This window comes from Corapipo altera, unplaced genomic scaffold (genome assembly GCF_003945725.1).
Source record: "Corapipo altera isolate COAL_440 unplaced genomic scaffold, ASM394572v1 55, whole genome shotgun sequence".
Classification (NCBI taxonomy): Eukaryota; Metazoa; Chordata; class Aves; order Passeriformes; family Pipridae; genus Corapipo; species Corapipo altera.
Genome location: NW_020884882.1, coordinates 2,133,450 through 2,149,960, shown reverse-complemented (window position 1 = coordinate 2,149,960; position 16,511 = coordinate 2,133,450). Strand labels below are relative to the sequence as shown.

General features: G+C 42.4%; 1 protein-coding gene across 1 annotated transcript in view; it reads right to left on the bottom strand.

Annotated features, from left to right (window-relative positions):
- Positions 1-16,478, bottom strand: part of LOC113945755 (store-operated calcium entry regulator STIMATE) — a 33,282-nt gene extending 16,804 nt beyond the window's left edge. Inside the window, exon 1 of the mRNA XM_027640289.1 lies at positions 16,319-16,478. Coding sequence (XP_027496090.1) covers positions 16,319-16,478 — 160 coding nt within the window. The remainder of the gene's footprint in view (positions 1-16,318) is intronic.
- Positions 16,479-16,511: the final 33 nt, after the last annotated feature.

Below are 16,511 nucleotides of genomic sequence, written 5' to 3'. Positions count from 1 at the left end.
CCTTACTCATCCCAAAGACAGACTAAAGATAACACAGAAGAGGAAACCTTTCCACTAAGGATGGGGTTTATACATGGGTTTTCCTTCCTTCTGGCCAAGGTTCACTGTCACTCACCAGCTCCTTCAACATAAGTCTTGAAAAATAACTATTTAGGCTCTTATTGCAGAAATTATCTCTTATAAAAAAAATTAAGCCCCAATTCCCCTCCAACCTTTGAAATTGCAGAGATTTGGACTTCAAAAAGCACAAACCACAGCAGGTGCAGTCAGGCAAAACATCAACAGGTACCTTAACCTGCTTCTCCAGGTACCAGGGATGGGTTTCAGTCTGACACAGGATGCTGTGTGTAAGTCATGCTTGCCCAGCTTACAAGCTTTTAAACCACAGTCTGGTTTCTGAACCAATCACAACTTTCTTAAAAGTAAGGCAATTTTCCCGAAGTCAACTGTCCTCATACTATACAGCATTAATATAATGCCCTAAATGCCTTTAAATAAATAAAAAGCTGAATGAATCACCTCCAAGCTGGAGGGGCAGCACTTGCAGGGAGCACCAAGCTCCCAACCTGCCATCTCACTGTCTGTCACTGCTTCTGGCAGCAGGGAGAAACATGGGAAATTAAAAAGTGACAAGAGGAAAAGACTGTACATTTACACCAAAGATAAAGTTGTAATAGCAACATTTGCCAGCAGTTTTCTCCGTGAACAGCATGACAGAAATACAAAACTTCTGTTAAAAATGAGCAACACCCAGCCAAGTTAACCAGTTTGTTATTTATGACAAGTCCTCCCCAGTCACACTATGGATTACTTTAATTAGTGGCTCTTTTGTATAACAACAGGAAGCCAAAAAGCATCACAAAACAAATGCAAGGAACAGAAGTTTCAGTTTACTGTGGAGTTAGTGCAAGATGCTTTTCTGCACACAAAATGGAATTAAACCGGTAAGATGGGCATATTTTGGGGAGGGGTGAATTCCAAACTTACTTTTTTTGGCTTTTGTTGCAGTGAAGTTCTATAAGCCTGTGGATTCATTAATTTCCTTAAAGAATTCACAAAAAATTCATTTTGGAAGAAGATATTCAGAATCAATTCAACTAATACCATTTCAAATGTCATCCATACTGAGAAATGGATTCGAGGTCTGTTTCTCTGGCCAGCTCTGAAAACACATTTCATCTGAGTTAACAATAAACAGGAGAGTTAACTTTGAAAGCCTCTCAGTTGTCTTTTGGGAATGTACTAATCACCAACTTCTACCTCCCCAAATTAAATGAGACAATCTGTGCAAATGCTTTAGGAGGTGCTATGTGATGAATATGTACCTTTTCATGTGAAAGCCCAGTAGATTTTTTTTTTAAAAGCTGTGATTGGTTCAGAAACCAGACTGTGGTTTAAAAGCTTGTAAGCTGGGCAAGCATGACTTACACACAGCATCCTGTGTCAGACTGAAACCCATCCCTAGTACCTGGAGAAGCAGGTTAAGGTACCTGTTGATGTTTTGCCTGACTGCACCTGCTGTGGGTTGTGCTTTTTGAAGTCCAAATCTCTGCAATTTCAAAGGTTGGAGGGGAATTGGGGCTTAATTTTTTTTTATAAGAGATAATTTCTGCAATAAGAGCCTAAATAGTTATTTTTCGAGACTTACATTGAAGGAGCTGGTGAGTGACATTGAACCTTGGCCAGAAGGAAAACCCATGTATAAACCCCATCCTTAGTGGAAAGGTTTCCTCTTCTGTACTATCTTTGGTCTGTCTTTGGGATGAGTAAGGAATTAGTATCTTGCAGCAGTAACAGAAAGCCCATCCATGGAAGTGCTGTTTTCTCAGCCCAGCCCCTTGCAGCGTGTCTGTGAGCACCAGGTATTTCCCCCACACACAGATACTACCAGGTACTTCCCAACAAACCCCTTATGCAGAATCTGGGCCTTCCCAATAAGTAAACTGAACAAAAACCCAGGAGGCTGTAGGTGACCACACTGGATAGCTCAGAGTCCTTGGCATGTTTGCTATTAACACATTAATTTTAGAACAAAAAGCCAGCGTGTTATTCCAATAAAGATTCTGTACATTTTTTAAGCATCTATGCAAACTGGGGAACACGTGAGGACTGTAGGTGCTCTCAGCCCCAGTCCCAATTTCTCCTGGCAGTTCCTCTGCCCCACCACAAGCTGGGAGCCGTGTGTGTGTCAGCTGACAGATGGATCCCAATCTGCCGGTTCCTCAGCGCTCCATATGCTCCGGCTTCGAGCGCCGCACTCGCACCAGCAAGAATCCACCATATTTAATATTAATTAACTAATAATGTTCAGAATTTCATGCTGAATTATAAATGAAGAGCGAAGTGCTGCTTGTTTATACATTCGGTGCCAGAATTTTTCAGGAAAGGAAATAAAAGCACTTCTGCCAACAAGCATGTGAGCTGCCAGATGGACAGAGAATAGATAAGCATATAAGGCACAATATCGCTAATGCAAAATGCAAGTTCATTGAATTGTCTTCCCACTTCATTGAAATTCTAGGAATAATTAATGCCAGAGTACTGTGGAAGGGTTTCTAACACTTTCTTTAACATAGGAGGTTTGCAGTCAGAAGTTCAGAAGACTCATGGGGAAGAATAAAGGCCAAAACAGACAAGAAATAAAGTAAATCATCTCCAAATTGTCACTATGAAAAGCAATACTTGAATCCGTATTAGAAATTCAGCCTTTCTTTCTCTCCCTCTTTCACCTCCTCAAGAAGTCATACAGCAAATATTCTGATGTAGAGTAACTTTAATATGGATTTAAGAACTCCAAGTTTCTGGATGGCTGCTCTTGTAGCAGCACAAAAGTAGCACACCTCTAAGGTTTGAAATGTTTCCATATATCATGTATTACTGCACTTCTTAGATGTTGGTTGGTTCTGGTAGTTCACAATAAGAATCTTTCCGACCACAATAAATATCTAAGAAGATACCTCTGAGCTCATTAATCTGAAATTCATAAAAGTAAAATAAGCTAAAGAATATTCAACATGTTCGATGTCCTCTTCTGAGAAGAGAGTTGGGAATTTCACCTGTATTTCCAGTGCTTCTCAAAACTTTTTCAAAGATGGGGTTTCACTTCATAAACCTCCTACACATTTCTGTCATCAGAGCTCAGCAGAGCCACAGCTGAGCTGGCCAAACAGAAAAGGAGGAAAGGTTGGTGAGGGTCACATTTGCACATCACACACTCACAGTCGCTCACCTGCCTGGGCAGCTGCAGCAGGGACAGAATCAGACCCTTCTCACAGGTGCCCAGGCAATGGGCACCAGTAAAGCTGCAGCCAGGGAAATTCCAGCATGAAAGAAGTCAAAAATTTCCAATGAGAGAAATTAAACTCTGCAACAAGTTGCCCACAGAGGGTGCAGTGACTGAAACACCCTCTGAAAATTCCCTGGACGATGCTCCAAGCAAGGGGATGTCAGAGCAGGAATGGCCCTGCTCTGAGCAGGAGGTGGGAGCAGGTGACATTTGGGGTCCCTTCCAACAGAAATTGGTCTGTAAGTCTAAAACTCATTTTTTCTGTGCTATGACATTTAAAAGTTCCAAGATTTGAGCCAATTACCAAAGGACCAAAGCATGGTTAACTGAATATCACACACACATATGTGGATGCACAGAATTTAACAGTGAGATCCCCACTGCAGATTGAGCCTCCCGAACAATGGGTTTGCAACCAGACAGCTCCCCCAACACAGCCCTCTGAGTGCAAGACTTGGGATCTGCAGGGTTACTTTGACACTAATTCATGTGATTCCCAACATTCAAGACAAGTTTCCCACAGAAAGCTGTGTGTGGACTAACAGCTGAAGTTACACCAAGCATTAATTAGCACCCAAACTCGGAATCAGATACAGGATTTCATACGGCTACTCCCAGACAACTGAGCTATTTTCAGAACATTTGGCTATCAGAACATATGCATCACAAATTTCAACCTGCAATTTCCAACCCTGTAAAAAACTTGTAAAGTCAACTACATATGCAGGCCAGATTTTTATTTATTTATTTTTTTTAAATTCCATTTAGGAAGAGCGTCAGAAACACCGTTCTGCTTGTTAGTATCAACACTTTTCCCACAACAGTGGGAACCACTTCTGTTCTGAATAAACATGTGCACACCTACAATTCCTGGAAATTCACACCACCATGGAATGACTATCACTGAATTTCACATTACCCGTGATCTTTATTAAACATTTGAACTTGCCTCCCTTTCCCACTAAAGCAAAGCTTTCAAGAGGCTTTGTCTTGCAGCTTCTCTTTATGCCTCCCATTATTTTCCTGGTAGCAGCAAAGAGAGAACAATAAGAAATTACATAAGGTTACATGCAAGATTTCCCCAAAATAGAATTTTTCTTTTCAGAATTAACTTTGCAAGACACAACATGCCCAGTGGGAAGAGGCTACAGTGATGCCTTACAAAAGGTACCCAGGTGTATAAACCACACATTGCTCGACTGCCAAAAGCTTTTGTGACACTTTTGAGCTCAGCAACTTCCTCTATTTGTAGTTTAAAAAGAAATAGGAACTCTGTGTTTGTCTGTGCTTAAAGAGAGGTAATAAATGTGATTGCAAAAAAGGCCATAAGAACCAGTGTTTTTGGTGTACTGCTCATTTCTCCAGCCAGAAAATGCCCTATGCTCTTCATAATTCAACTTCTGCCCTACTGCAAACTCTTCCTTCTTCTCCTCTGCCCTGTTAACTACAACTGAGATGCCCAAATGCAGGACACCCCGCTTACTTCCCTACGTAAGAGCCCCAAAATTCTTTATTACATTTTTGCTTAATGACCCAGACTTCTCGACACTTGAGACACCAATTGTATTAAAGCAGAAGTTATACTGGACTAGAACAAGTGATTTTCAGTTATATCCAGTGTTACAGCTGTACTGGAGAAAGACACCAGGAACCATGGTTTCTTCATGATGAAAAAATTTATGGAACAACTCAAAGGAAAATTCTGTTGTAGTTGATATTAGACTGACATACAGTCAAGTGCATGAGCCCAACAGCTTTGCTCCCCTGCAAAAAGGATTTTTAAAACTTCTGTAAGACAGAAAACTATTAGCCATGCAAGTAGCCAAGGCCTTTTCTTAATTGCCTCAGTGATTCTGTAGTGTAATTAAGAACTGGTCCATTAAAGATGGTCACTCAGGGAAAAACTTACAGAAACGCTGGACACAATGAAGTTTAATGACCCAGCTAGTGTGTTACTCAGGGACATGTCAGACCAAGGATTCAGTGCCTGGACAGCCTGAGGTACCTGCCAACTGCAGCCCTTATCTCTCTGTTCCACTGGCAGCAGTTAGAATAACGTTGTGGTTATGGCAGCAAAACCTTTGTGACAGTTAAAGGGGCCTGAGTGGCACTTCTGTTAGAGCAGAGAACAAGGGACTGTTTTACTGCAAAGTTAAATACCCCAGTGCTGAGCATCTGTCAAGCCCAGCTACCTCACCTGGGCTCTTTATCCACACAGATGACATAAACAACTGAAAACAACGGGTCAACACCAGATTTCACAGAATTTATCAAATGGGCAGCAGCGCTTTCTGGATAAACACTGGTGAATTACAGTTATTGGAAGCTACCTCTGTATGAGCATTTACTTCCTCCCTGCTTCCACAACCAGCTAAAAACCTACTGGTAAATTTTGTCCCCACAAAGGTTTAGTGACAGCTAAACCTTTACAGCCATTCCACAGGGAATTGCTATCACAAAGTGAAGCTCCCCTTCACAGTGCAGGGGAGGAGAGGACAAATCATTATTGGGGGAAAAAACCCTGCTACCTGAGCTTGGAATAAATCAGACAATGTTGCTGCTTCAGGAAGGGCAGCCAAATGCATTATGAGGCTGCTGAGCTCTTTATTCCCAACACGTACATACTTAAAAAATTTTTTTCCAAACGCTTAGCTTGTATAGATTGGCTGTGGGAGACACAAATAAGTCATATCACCTGCACACAACTCAGACTAAGACCATTTCAGCAAGGCTGTTCTCATGCATCCTGGCAGCACACGATAGTGTGGCTCTGACAGGGGCATTAACTCGGCTGTCCATAAAGGAAACAAATGTGTCTTAGCAGAGCCAGTGGCCCAGACAGTCCACACCAAGAGCCATTGGCAGGGAGCTTTTTCTCCTTTCCTTTTTTTTTAAAGGTAAAGCTTACTTTTAAAATAGCTGAGCGAAGTTAGTGGACAAAGAAGTTCTCACTCTCAATTGCTGACCTATTTGCTGTCTCCCCAGAGAGAGCAGCACTTTAAAAGTCAGCAAATGCAGGTACAACGCACTGTATAAACAGAAACATCCCCCCCTTTGCTTCCCAAAGCCACTGCAATGCTAAAAACAAAGGGCTGCAAGGAACTGCTTTAAGAACTCTCAGGTAAACAGCACGAGTAGCTTAGGAAATATTTATCTAAATATTGAAGTTCAAAGGTGTGATTCAGCCTTAGAGACGGGCATTTGTTATCTCGGCATTGAGACACACGGCGCTGTCGGGTCAAGGTGTGCTCTGTTTGGAAGTGCTCGTAAATCACAGCTTCCCAGCTCTTGAAGAGCCAGAAGCATTTGCTACTCTGTTTCTTCAACACCTATCAGACAGTTAAAGCAAAGCAAATCTAAGCTTCCAGTAAAAATGCCTGTGAGATTGGCTTTAGAAGGTTAATACAGAGCTCTCTTGCAAACACTTTTATACTCTGAACCAGGTGTCATCAAACAATCACCCAAAAAAAAAGGCAGGTTCCCAGAGAAACAGCTGTACCATCCCTGCCATGCAATACAAGCACCCAGTGAGAACTAAAAAATACAGCCTGCTGTGTTCGAGTTGATTTTTTTTTTCCTGCTAAAAAATAAGAACCATTTGGGAAACATGAATTATTTAGCACAAAACAAATAGAATGAATCCATATTAATGTGCACTAAGCAGCAATTTACGATTCACAACACCATTTTCACCTACAGCATTCACAAGATCACTCAATAATACATGAAGCTTTCAAAACATTATTAGTATGACAACAGATATCAATGAACTTTAAGTCATTCAAGCTGGTTGTTTTAAACTAGCTCTTGGGAACAGGCAGAATTGCCAAAGCACAGCTCAAAACTCAATCACCATGCATTAAAATATTAAGCAAGCCAGTAACTACAGCAGTTTTAAAAAGCAACTTTAAAAAGAAATATAAGTTCAGATACACACAAAAAAAGATGTAAAAGGAAACCTGTGTTTCCATTTGTAAAAAAAGGATAAACAGCAAATATGTTAAATCAAGGAGGCCAAAGGGAGATATAAATTGTATGTTCAGTCCATTTAAAGCCTAAATAGCTTTGCTTACCAGATTCAGTCTTCCTAGGCTGAAACTATCAAAGCATTGACAGATATTTCACATAACACCAACTGTTTTAAAAAAGACAAAAGATACACAACCTCCTTTCATTCATTCTCTTTACACATGATCAAATAACATCAGAGTCAGAGGGCAATTATACAGACTTCTTTGATATAACATATCCAACAACTAGGTATTCACTGCATAAATTAAATTTCTGAAATCAAGATGAAACTTCCACCTGCAAAAAGCTTCTTACTTTGCAACAACACGAAAATCTAATGCCAGCACTGAAAACATGCTGCCATAAGAAAGCTCAAGGTTATAAGATCAGATGGAGGAGGGTGGTTTTTTCCCCCTGCCTGTTTTAAAGCTCCTTAGACTATTTCATCTTCTAACATTACAATTACCTTCCAAAGAAAACATTTAAATCCTATGTATATAAAATAACATAGGCTATTAGTCACACCACTGCCTCAGAGCAAGAAAGGTGTGCTGAAAGATGTTGTATAGCAGCAGGAAGGAAGTAAAAGCAATTATTCTAAGAAGGAATTAAAATTTTAGAGCACAGTATCTTCAAAAGTTATAAGAGACAGAGGATATATGCTGGTAGTTGTGAATAGTTGTTTGTAATTTTAAAATAATTTTTATTCCACTGAAAAAATTCTGTATTTTTGAGAAATGGAAAAAAACCCCCTACAGTGAAACAACAAAAAGCAAGCAAAGGTTGTTCTGTAAGTAAACAACTTATTTGAGGTGACTGGCTAATCTGTCCAAAATTGATATATTTGTAGTTACTCCATGTCCTGAGCACCTTGTATCTCACAGGTCAGTGGGTTCAAGTCCTCCTGAGCTCCATTTACTGCCCCAACACCAGATAAAACAAGGAAATGTAGCACAGTTTTCCTCTTCTCTCAGGTGAGTCAACACATTAATCACTACAAGAGGAGGAATGGTTGGTCTTAGAACCTGGGGTAGCCAAAAATGTCACAGAAGTTAAGATGATGACCAAACACAAAGCATTTCAAATGACAGAAATGTGTGATTATTAAAAAAAAAAAAAAAAGGCAGCAACATCTAGAGGAAAACCCCACCAGGAACAACCGAAAAAACAAGCTTAGTGCCTCCCTTATGATGACTTTCCCCTGCTCCAGCTCTTCACATCTGTGAACTTACACCTGGAACTATGAATCTGAACCATGAATGTGAGCTATGAGGAATTTGAACTGTAAATCCACTTTAGCACATTTTCATCCTCACCTTTCCTCACACATGACAAGGTATGTATGAGGTTATGACAACAAATACATATAAAATGTGGGATTCAAGGTCAGTGGCAGAAAAACAGGACTTCAGTATCTTGAGCATCAGTGCAAAGAGGTTTAGTCATTCCTGACTAAGCCCCAAACCCTCATCCCCAGAGCACAGCACCTGTGAAGGCAGACTCGTGCAAGCTCTGAGCTAAGTCAGTCTGACAGAGATTTAAACTGAGTTTCACAGGGAATAAATTTTGCTGTGATCAAGAAATCTTTGAGAATGCAAATCACTTCCTACCAGCAGGCACGAGAAAGAAGACCTGATTTTTCATTTCATCAACAAAATCCACACAGATAAGACCTTGTTAAATACCACTTTAGGAATGCAAACTTCATTAACCATGAAATTAATATCACCACAGAATGCAAAACTGCACACTGTGTGTCCACACAAATCAGCTCCACACAGATTTAATTATAAAACACTAGTCAAGAAGACATTCACTGCGTTAAACAGAGTTAAACACCAGTCTAGCTAACAGCCCAGAAGTTAGTCCTAATTAAACACAGCTTCAGAGTTTCTGGATAATCTATCACTTTAATAGTTTACAAATGTCAACATAACTTATCCTTCTTCCTAAACATTTCATAATGTGGATGACATGTGTAATTAGACTTAGAACAATTTTATTATGTGGTCTGCAACTACATCCAGCAATCCGCTGAGTAATAAGAAAATGTAAAATGTCCTGAGCCAGCAAGACAAAGTAAGGCATCAGACAACTGTTAATGAAAAGTGCAACTAACTTAGAGACTGCAGATTATTTGTCTAAATTGGTACCTTATTTTCATTGTCTTAACTTTTACTGGCATGACATTTCAAGGATAGTTAGTGACACTAAAATATTAATGGCCCGACATGATCGGGACATCAGGACCAATAAAGTGCTATTACAACCTACAGCCAACAAAGAATCAAATATCTGGCCAGTAGTTTTAATAAAAAACCAAGGAAATGTAGTTCAAGCAGGACCAAATACTATAAAAAATGTTTCACCTGTTGTCAATGAAAGCAGACACCTAGCTATGCTACAATACAAGACTGGTCTTCTGTTTTCAATGTAGCAAACAATTCCAAAATTGTTATTCCTAAATTCATTTCATGTTATTTCCTTTGCTTAAAAGGTTTCAGCTGAGCAGATCCAAACACCATTAATACTTGCTTTTGTACAGCACTGAGTTTGTCAGCAAGATTTGACCTTTTCTGGAGAGCTCACAATAGACATAATTTATCCCAACTAGTTGTTTCATATGTTAAAGAGTACTACAATATTAGCATGGTAATAGAAAAAATTTAGTTTGCTAATTTTCCCGTGTGTTTATACTTCTTTTTTTTTCTGCTACAGCTCATAGTGCATCTCTCCTTTCTGTCTCAAACACGGATCAAGATGTCACAGAGGCACTGGAAGGGCTGATGATTTATTTAAGACAAACAAGAAGCAGCCACACTCCAGGGCTGCAAGCGATCCCTCACCATCTGGGGATGAGGAAACACTGGATCATTGTAAGGTATAATTTACTTAGCCGTGACCAGAGTGACCTCACAGGGCTTTTCTGAGTCCTGCAGCCACAAGCAGACACTTAACCTGCACAATAACAGTGCACTGAGATACCGATCATTACTAATTGCCATGGAATGGGCTCGAAAGAGGAAGAGGACAGGATAACACGTATTTCTACCCCATCACCCACCCTGTTTCCTCCTCGGTCCCGGCCAGCAGGGAGGGAGCTGCCTCCCCCTTTATGCCAGCCGGGCAAACCCCAGCGGGCGGCAGGGAAGGGTGGTACTTACTGCAGATCCACAGCACCCGAGGAAAACCCACCTCTGGATCCCAGGAGAGCTCTCGGGGCGAGGGGAGGGTGCGATGCCGGCCGAGGGCAGGACACGGCCCCGCTGGAGCTGTCCAGGGTCCTGCCCCGACCCCGGGGCCGCCCCAACACCCACTGGCTGCGATGAGAGTCCTGCTGCTCCCAGGGGAGCCTTTTCACCTCCTCCTTTCCACAAACGTGCTCCCCCTTCGCTCCCTCCCAAACCTTGCCTGTTACCATAGTCCAACAGCACATCTTACTAGTTTTCTTTTACCTGAAGAGGGATTCATCCCTGCTGCTGTGATACCTGAAAGTGGTCCCTAAGCTCATTTCAGGCTGCTTACTACTAGGTTATTCCCAAACATATGGTGGAATGCCAGTTCTGCATCCATCTGGCAAGTTCCAGGAAAAAGGATAAAGTGCATTCTACAGCATGTGATCCCGTGTGTAATAAGTACAGTAATGTTCCTAATTCCATAAGAATGAAAGAGCCTATATGTGATTTGAAACTTCTGTAAAAGTTTTAAAATCAGATGCACGTAGGACATTTCTGAGGGGGTCCTCAGGAATTCATGAGAACATGGACTGTTTCACTCAGAGTGAATACATTCACAGATGCAGCATTATCAAGTCAGGATAATATCAAATCTTTCTAAATAATGTCTTTATTAATAATACACCACCTTGCTATCAGGCCACTGCCCTGCATCCTACGAAGTGCCATCTGGAATAAACTTGTTGCTGTTACTCAGAGGTCTCTATTTCATGCCTGAGGTTGCAGGGCATCAAACTCCCTGTTATTTTTACATGTTTTAAATCTGCTCAAGTAGAAAGAAAATTGCTATAGAAAACAACTAAATCATATAGTTTAGTCCTTTTGTATCCAACAGTTTCCTTTACACTGACTTTTCTGTTACAGGAAACTGGAATTATTTTTAAATGCTTCTCCCAGAACATTATTCCCCATAGTATTACTCTCTTACCTTCATGAAAATAAGAATCACTCCTCTGAAAAGCCTATTTTCCTAAAGCATTTCAAATTCTACTAAACTACCTCTTATGATAGTTTATTATATGAAGAAGCATTCATTTTCCTTGCTGTAAAGTTAACTGACATTAAGGATTTAGTTTTTAAGGTATATCCTTTAGGACACTGTAACTAAAGAGAGGACCTTAAAAAATATACATAGTATGTTTTAACAGAATGGTTTCTTCTCTTTCATCTGTGACCCTCAACAGCAAATGAACCTTCTCACTTATTCACTGCACCTCTACCCAGTCATTTCACTTTTGTAAACCCTTCTCAGCATGAGAAGGATTACACACTGTAATAAAGCCATAAAAAGGGAACAGAATCCCACACTCTGGTCTCTTTTACAGCATATTTATATTTTCCTTGCAGACACAAACCTCTATCTGCAGAAAACCAAATGATGCTTCTATTTCAATAATTCATCAATACAACTCACATCTAATTTCTCAGCCATTCCTAAGTGTCCCAAAACAAACATTGCTATATTCTGATAAGGTACAAATCTTCTGACAATCAAGCTTAGTAAATAAACTGCTTTACCCTCTCTGACACCAACTGTTTTAAGGGATTGACAGTGGGTTTTTCCCCATACCTTTACCAGGTTTGGTTAATAAAAACTGTGTCATTTATAACTACACCTTTGTCATATATGTGTGGGATACTGTGCCAACACCACTCTCTAATCATTCATGACCAACAAAAGCCCAACCAGAGGATGCTCAGAAGGTGCTTGGGATTATTGACAAAACACATGGTATTAGGTAAAAATATTTAAAGCCAGCTTTGTGTCATCAGTAAACAACTACAGAATTATTGCACCAAAGAGGCCCAAATACCTAAGAAGCAAAGCTACCATTTTAAATCAAGATTTCCATGAAATAAGATACAAACATAGTGGCAAACTGTGGAAAAATATTATCTTTGGCTTACTGGCTTGCAATATAAACATACATCTCTTCCATTGAGAGAACTCATTAAGACTTCCTGTTATGAAGTGGCTTGGCTTAAATAAACCAGGGTGGAAAACAGTGTGTACGTAGGCAGGAGGAGGAGAACGAAATTAAGCAACAGAGTTCAAAAAAAAGCAGGTTCACAGGCTGGAGAGTCAGTGACCAGAGTCCAAGCAGGTTGCCAGTCCAAGCAGATTTGCCAAAATGAGGTGGTTTTTAATCAGAGAGTTCCCTTGCACGGGGACTTAAAGCCCATGGTTAGGAGAGAAGCTACAGAACTTGTCTCACCCGACTTCAGTGGGGCTTTTGGTGTGCTGGAACATCTGTAGGATCTGGGTGAAACTGTTTCAAACAGGTCTTTAGCTTCACAGCAGAGGACCGGACTCTGAGCAGTAAAGATTAATTCACAGTGATTTAAGACAACACACAGGTGGGCTCTGATAGTATTAAGAATATTCACTACTGGTTCAGACATCAGAAAAGGACCTCCCTGCACAAGCTTCACACCAAGAGCAGCAGGGTAAGATCTGAAAGCAGAGAGACTTAAGTAGTGGATCAGGAAGGCCTTAAACAATTCACAGCAATAAAAACCAAATGCAAACTTCTACTCTTTGGTTAAGGAGGCTCCTATATAAACTCAGGATAAATGATCAATCAATAAAGCATCTTCTACAAGAAAAAGATTAGGGGGTTGTGACAGGTTGTACCTGAATCTGAAAGTAAGAGAACAAAGTCACTCATTTAAAAGGTAAGGTGAGATAAGCAGGTGAGTTACACTGTTCTTCATTCCCTGTGTGACAGAACAGGGAGGCAAGAGCTACAGAGAAAAGGAAACCTCAGAATTAATTTCAAACGAACATTTTGTCAGCTCAAAGAGAGAAATTTTCTCCTCCTGTCACTTCTTGGTTGTGCCAATTCAGTAGTGAGGGCACACAAAGGAGGTTGATAACGTGACTGGGCTAAAAACCTTTCTCACAAGTATCAGAAGACAGCCACAGCAGCACAGCTCCCGTGTTCCCTCTGGCACAGAGTCACCGTATCCTCCACAAACTAAAAACCTTTTCATAACCACATTTTAGCCCTCAAAATCATGAAGTTTGACTGGTGTAATTGGCAGGTCAGCTGACAGCACAACTTTACAGCAACCAAACAGGTGCACACATAAGAAAGTGGCACACTGGAGTGTCAGATCTTAAATAATTTTGCTTTAGGAATGGTCCTTTAGTCATTTGTACATGAACATCCACCAGCAAGGAACAGAAAAGGGCCTACTCCTCTTACAGTTAGTTACTACAGAAAAAAACATTTTAAAACACTCTTTTTTCCACTGAACACAAGCAGGGTAAGATTTAACTAGAAAGGGCAGGTCTGGGTCAGCCTTTGATTTAGCCACTTAACAAAAATTCTTATTCTTTGTATGTCAAATCAAATATTTTTCAAAGGAAAACAGCTTCTGTGCAAAAAGAGCAATTGTACAATGTATTTCTGGTGCCATCACTTTAATTCCTTTTACTACAGAGGGCTCAGCACCATTAATCACAAGCAAAATATTAGAACATCTCCTTCTAGTGTCCCCTTAAAAAAAAAATAAAAAAAAAAAAGACAAGTGACTCGCTCTTTAGAAGTTAAATTTAAATACCAGACAGCCATGTGTCTTCAGGAGAAATTATACAGCTGCACACAGAGAATTACTGCTGTTCCAAAGGGACCCAACTGAAGAGACAACTCTCAAGCAGCCCCTGCCTACAGCCACTTGTTTCTCCCTCAGTGCCACCACCTCTGTTGTGCCAGCACAGGAGCAGAGCTACTCCAGCTTAAAAACAACCACGTCTCCTCATTTATTTTCCTTGCTGTATCAGTTCTGTGACCCAGCAGCCAGAAGCTGTGTCATCCCTCCAGCCCCAGCAGCTCAGGGACAGGAACAGCTGTGTAGGTGCCCAGGTGGTTGCTGAGGAGAGGCCACGCTCTCAGCCACAAGTTCCTGCTTCTGTGTCACATCAGATCTGTCACAAAAAAATCCTGTTTGTTGAGGAAACTTTAAAGGGTTTGGAACAATGTGCCAGGCGTCTTGTATTTGACATAAAAAGGATAGAAACATTCAGAGCTATCAGACAGGACAGAACTGGCCCTCCTGCACAGCCCAGCCCACAACTGAGAGCTGCTCCTATCCCAGTGTAACAGGCCCACATGGTGTGACCAGCTTCTCCTGCTGCTCGGGGAGAGGCACAAAGGAAAGTGGAGGGGAATGTGGCTGACAAACCCAGGACAAACATACCTACCCTCTGTTTGAATGTAAGCATGACAAGTTGCTAAGTTTTTCCTCTAATCCCCTTTGGACAGATTCCTTTTCTGCCCAGTCCATTGTGAGGACTGGCTGCCTTCCTTCCACTCCCTTCTGCCACAACTGCAAGCACTGCATGGAAGCCTCCTGACAGTTCCTGGTTTAACAGCACCTAACCCAAGCCAGGAAGTACAGCCAACAACAAGACTTTCATTTTCCTACTCCCTACTTTATGTATTCACTTTTTCTTATCTTCACTGAGTGTTCCAAGTTTAGATCCATTTATGTAAAATGCATAGAGACACACAATACCATTTCCAGGAAAAAAAGGCACTATCCTGACAAATAATATCTGCAGTTCTTCCCTTTCGGATGCACAATCCATAAGAATTACCTATTTGTATCTCTTAAATCTAAAATCAACACTGTGTACACATCATATTATTACTATATATATTACTATAATATTACATATTATTAAGAGAGGTACTTTTGTTTGAAAACTGTTTAAGCTTCTATTATCAGGCTGCTGTGACTGACCAAATGCTACAGCAGTGAATACTGTTGCCATTCAATCACATAATGACAACAGTTACACACATAGTTTTCACAAGAGCAATGCAATTGTTAACAGTGACTGCGACACTAAAGCATGCAAACAAAACACAGAGTGTGGCAAATGTCTGACTTAACCATAATAGTGTGACACCAGCACGAAAAGGCATCAGTGCAATTTTAATGTAAACAGGATCTTGGTTTTTAGATCAGTCAAACTGTAAAACACATGACGCTGGTGATTCCTTTTCCCTCTCCCACTTTTTGTTAACAGCAATGTCACAGTCAGCTGAGTAAAGGCACTGGGCTGCTTCTCCACTGCTCAACCCAGAGGGTACGACCTACAGTATGGGATAGAGACAAATCCACCAGAACTGTTCCACGTTGTCGGGACTCCCCCATCCCAGGGTTGGGGCCACCGCGGCCTCGAGCCTTCCCTGCCTTCCCACCACACTCTGTGAGCAGCCACACAGCTCTGGGGCTGCTCCAGCTCCCGGGGATGGCCCTCCAGGCCAGCGTGGCACAGCACCCTGCGACTGAGAGCGGCGTGTCTGCCTTTGCTGCCGCTGACACGACACGGTCCACCTGCGGTAAAACAGCCCGGCCAAACCCGCGACTTCTGTACATCCCAAACCCGAGTGACACTGCACACACCGCCTACCTCATCCTGCCGGTTGAATTCAGAGCAGGACACACACCCCCTCGCCCCCGAAGCGCTAAACTGCATCAGCACGGGTGCCGATCTTAGCAAGGCAAGTTTCAGAAAGTGCAAGGACTTGCCCCGCGGTCCCCGAGGCCTCCCCGCCCGGCCCCGTTCGGCTCTCCCGGCCCCACAAAGCGCCGGCGCTGCGCTCCCGAGGCCGCCGCGGCCCCTCCCGGCCGGGAGCCCGGGACAGCCCGGCCCTTCCCGGGATAAGCTCGGGGCACCGTAGCGCGGCCGCGGCCCCACCGCCGACCCCGATCCCTCCTCGGGGACACCCCCCCCCGGGCGCTCCCGCCAGGCCGCGGCCCCGCCACTCACGCATGAGGGTGCTGAAGGCCACGACGCCCAGGAGCCCCTGCAGGAAGATGCCGAATCTGTCCATGAGGGCGCCGTTCTCGCAGCCGCGGTCCCCGGGCCCCGCCGCCGCGCCGGGGCTGGCGGTGAGGCCGAGGCTGCCGTTGGGCGGCGGTGCCCCCATGGCGAGGCCCGGCCGGCGCCCGCTCAGCGGCGC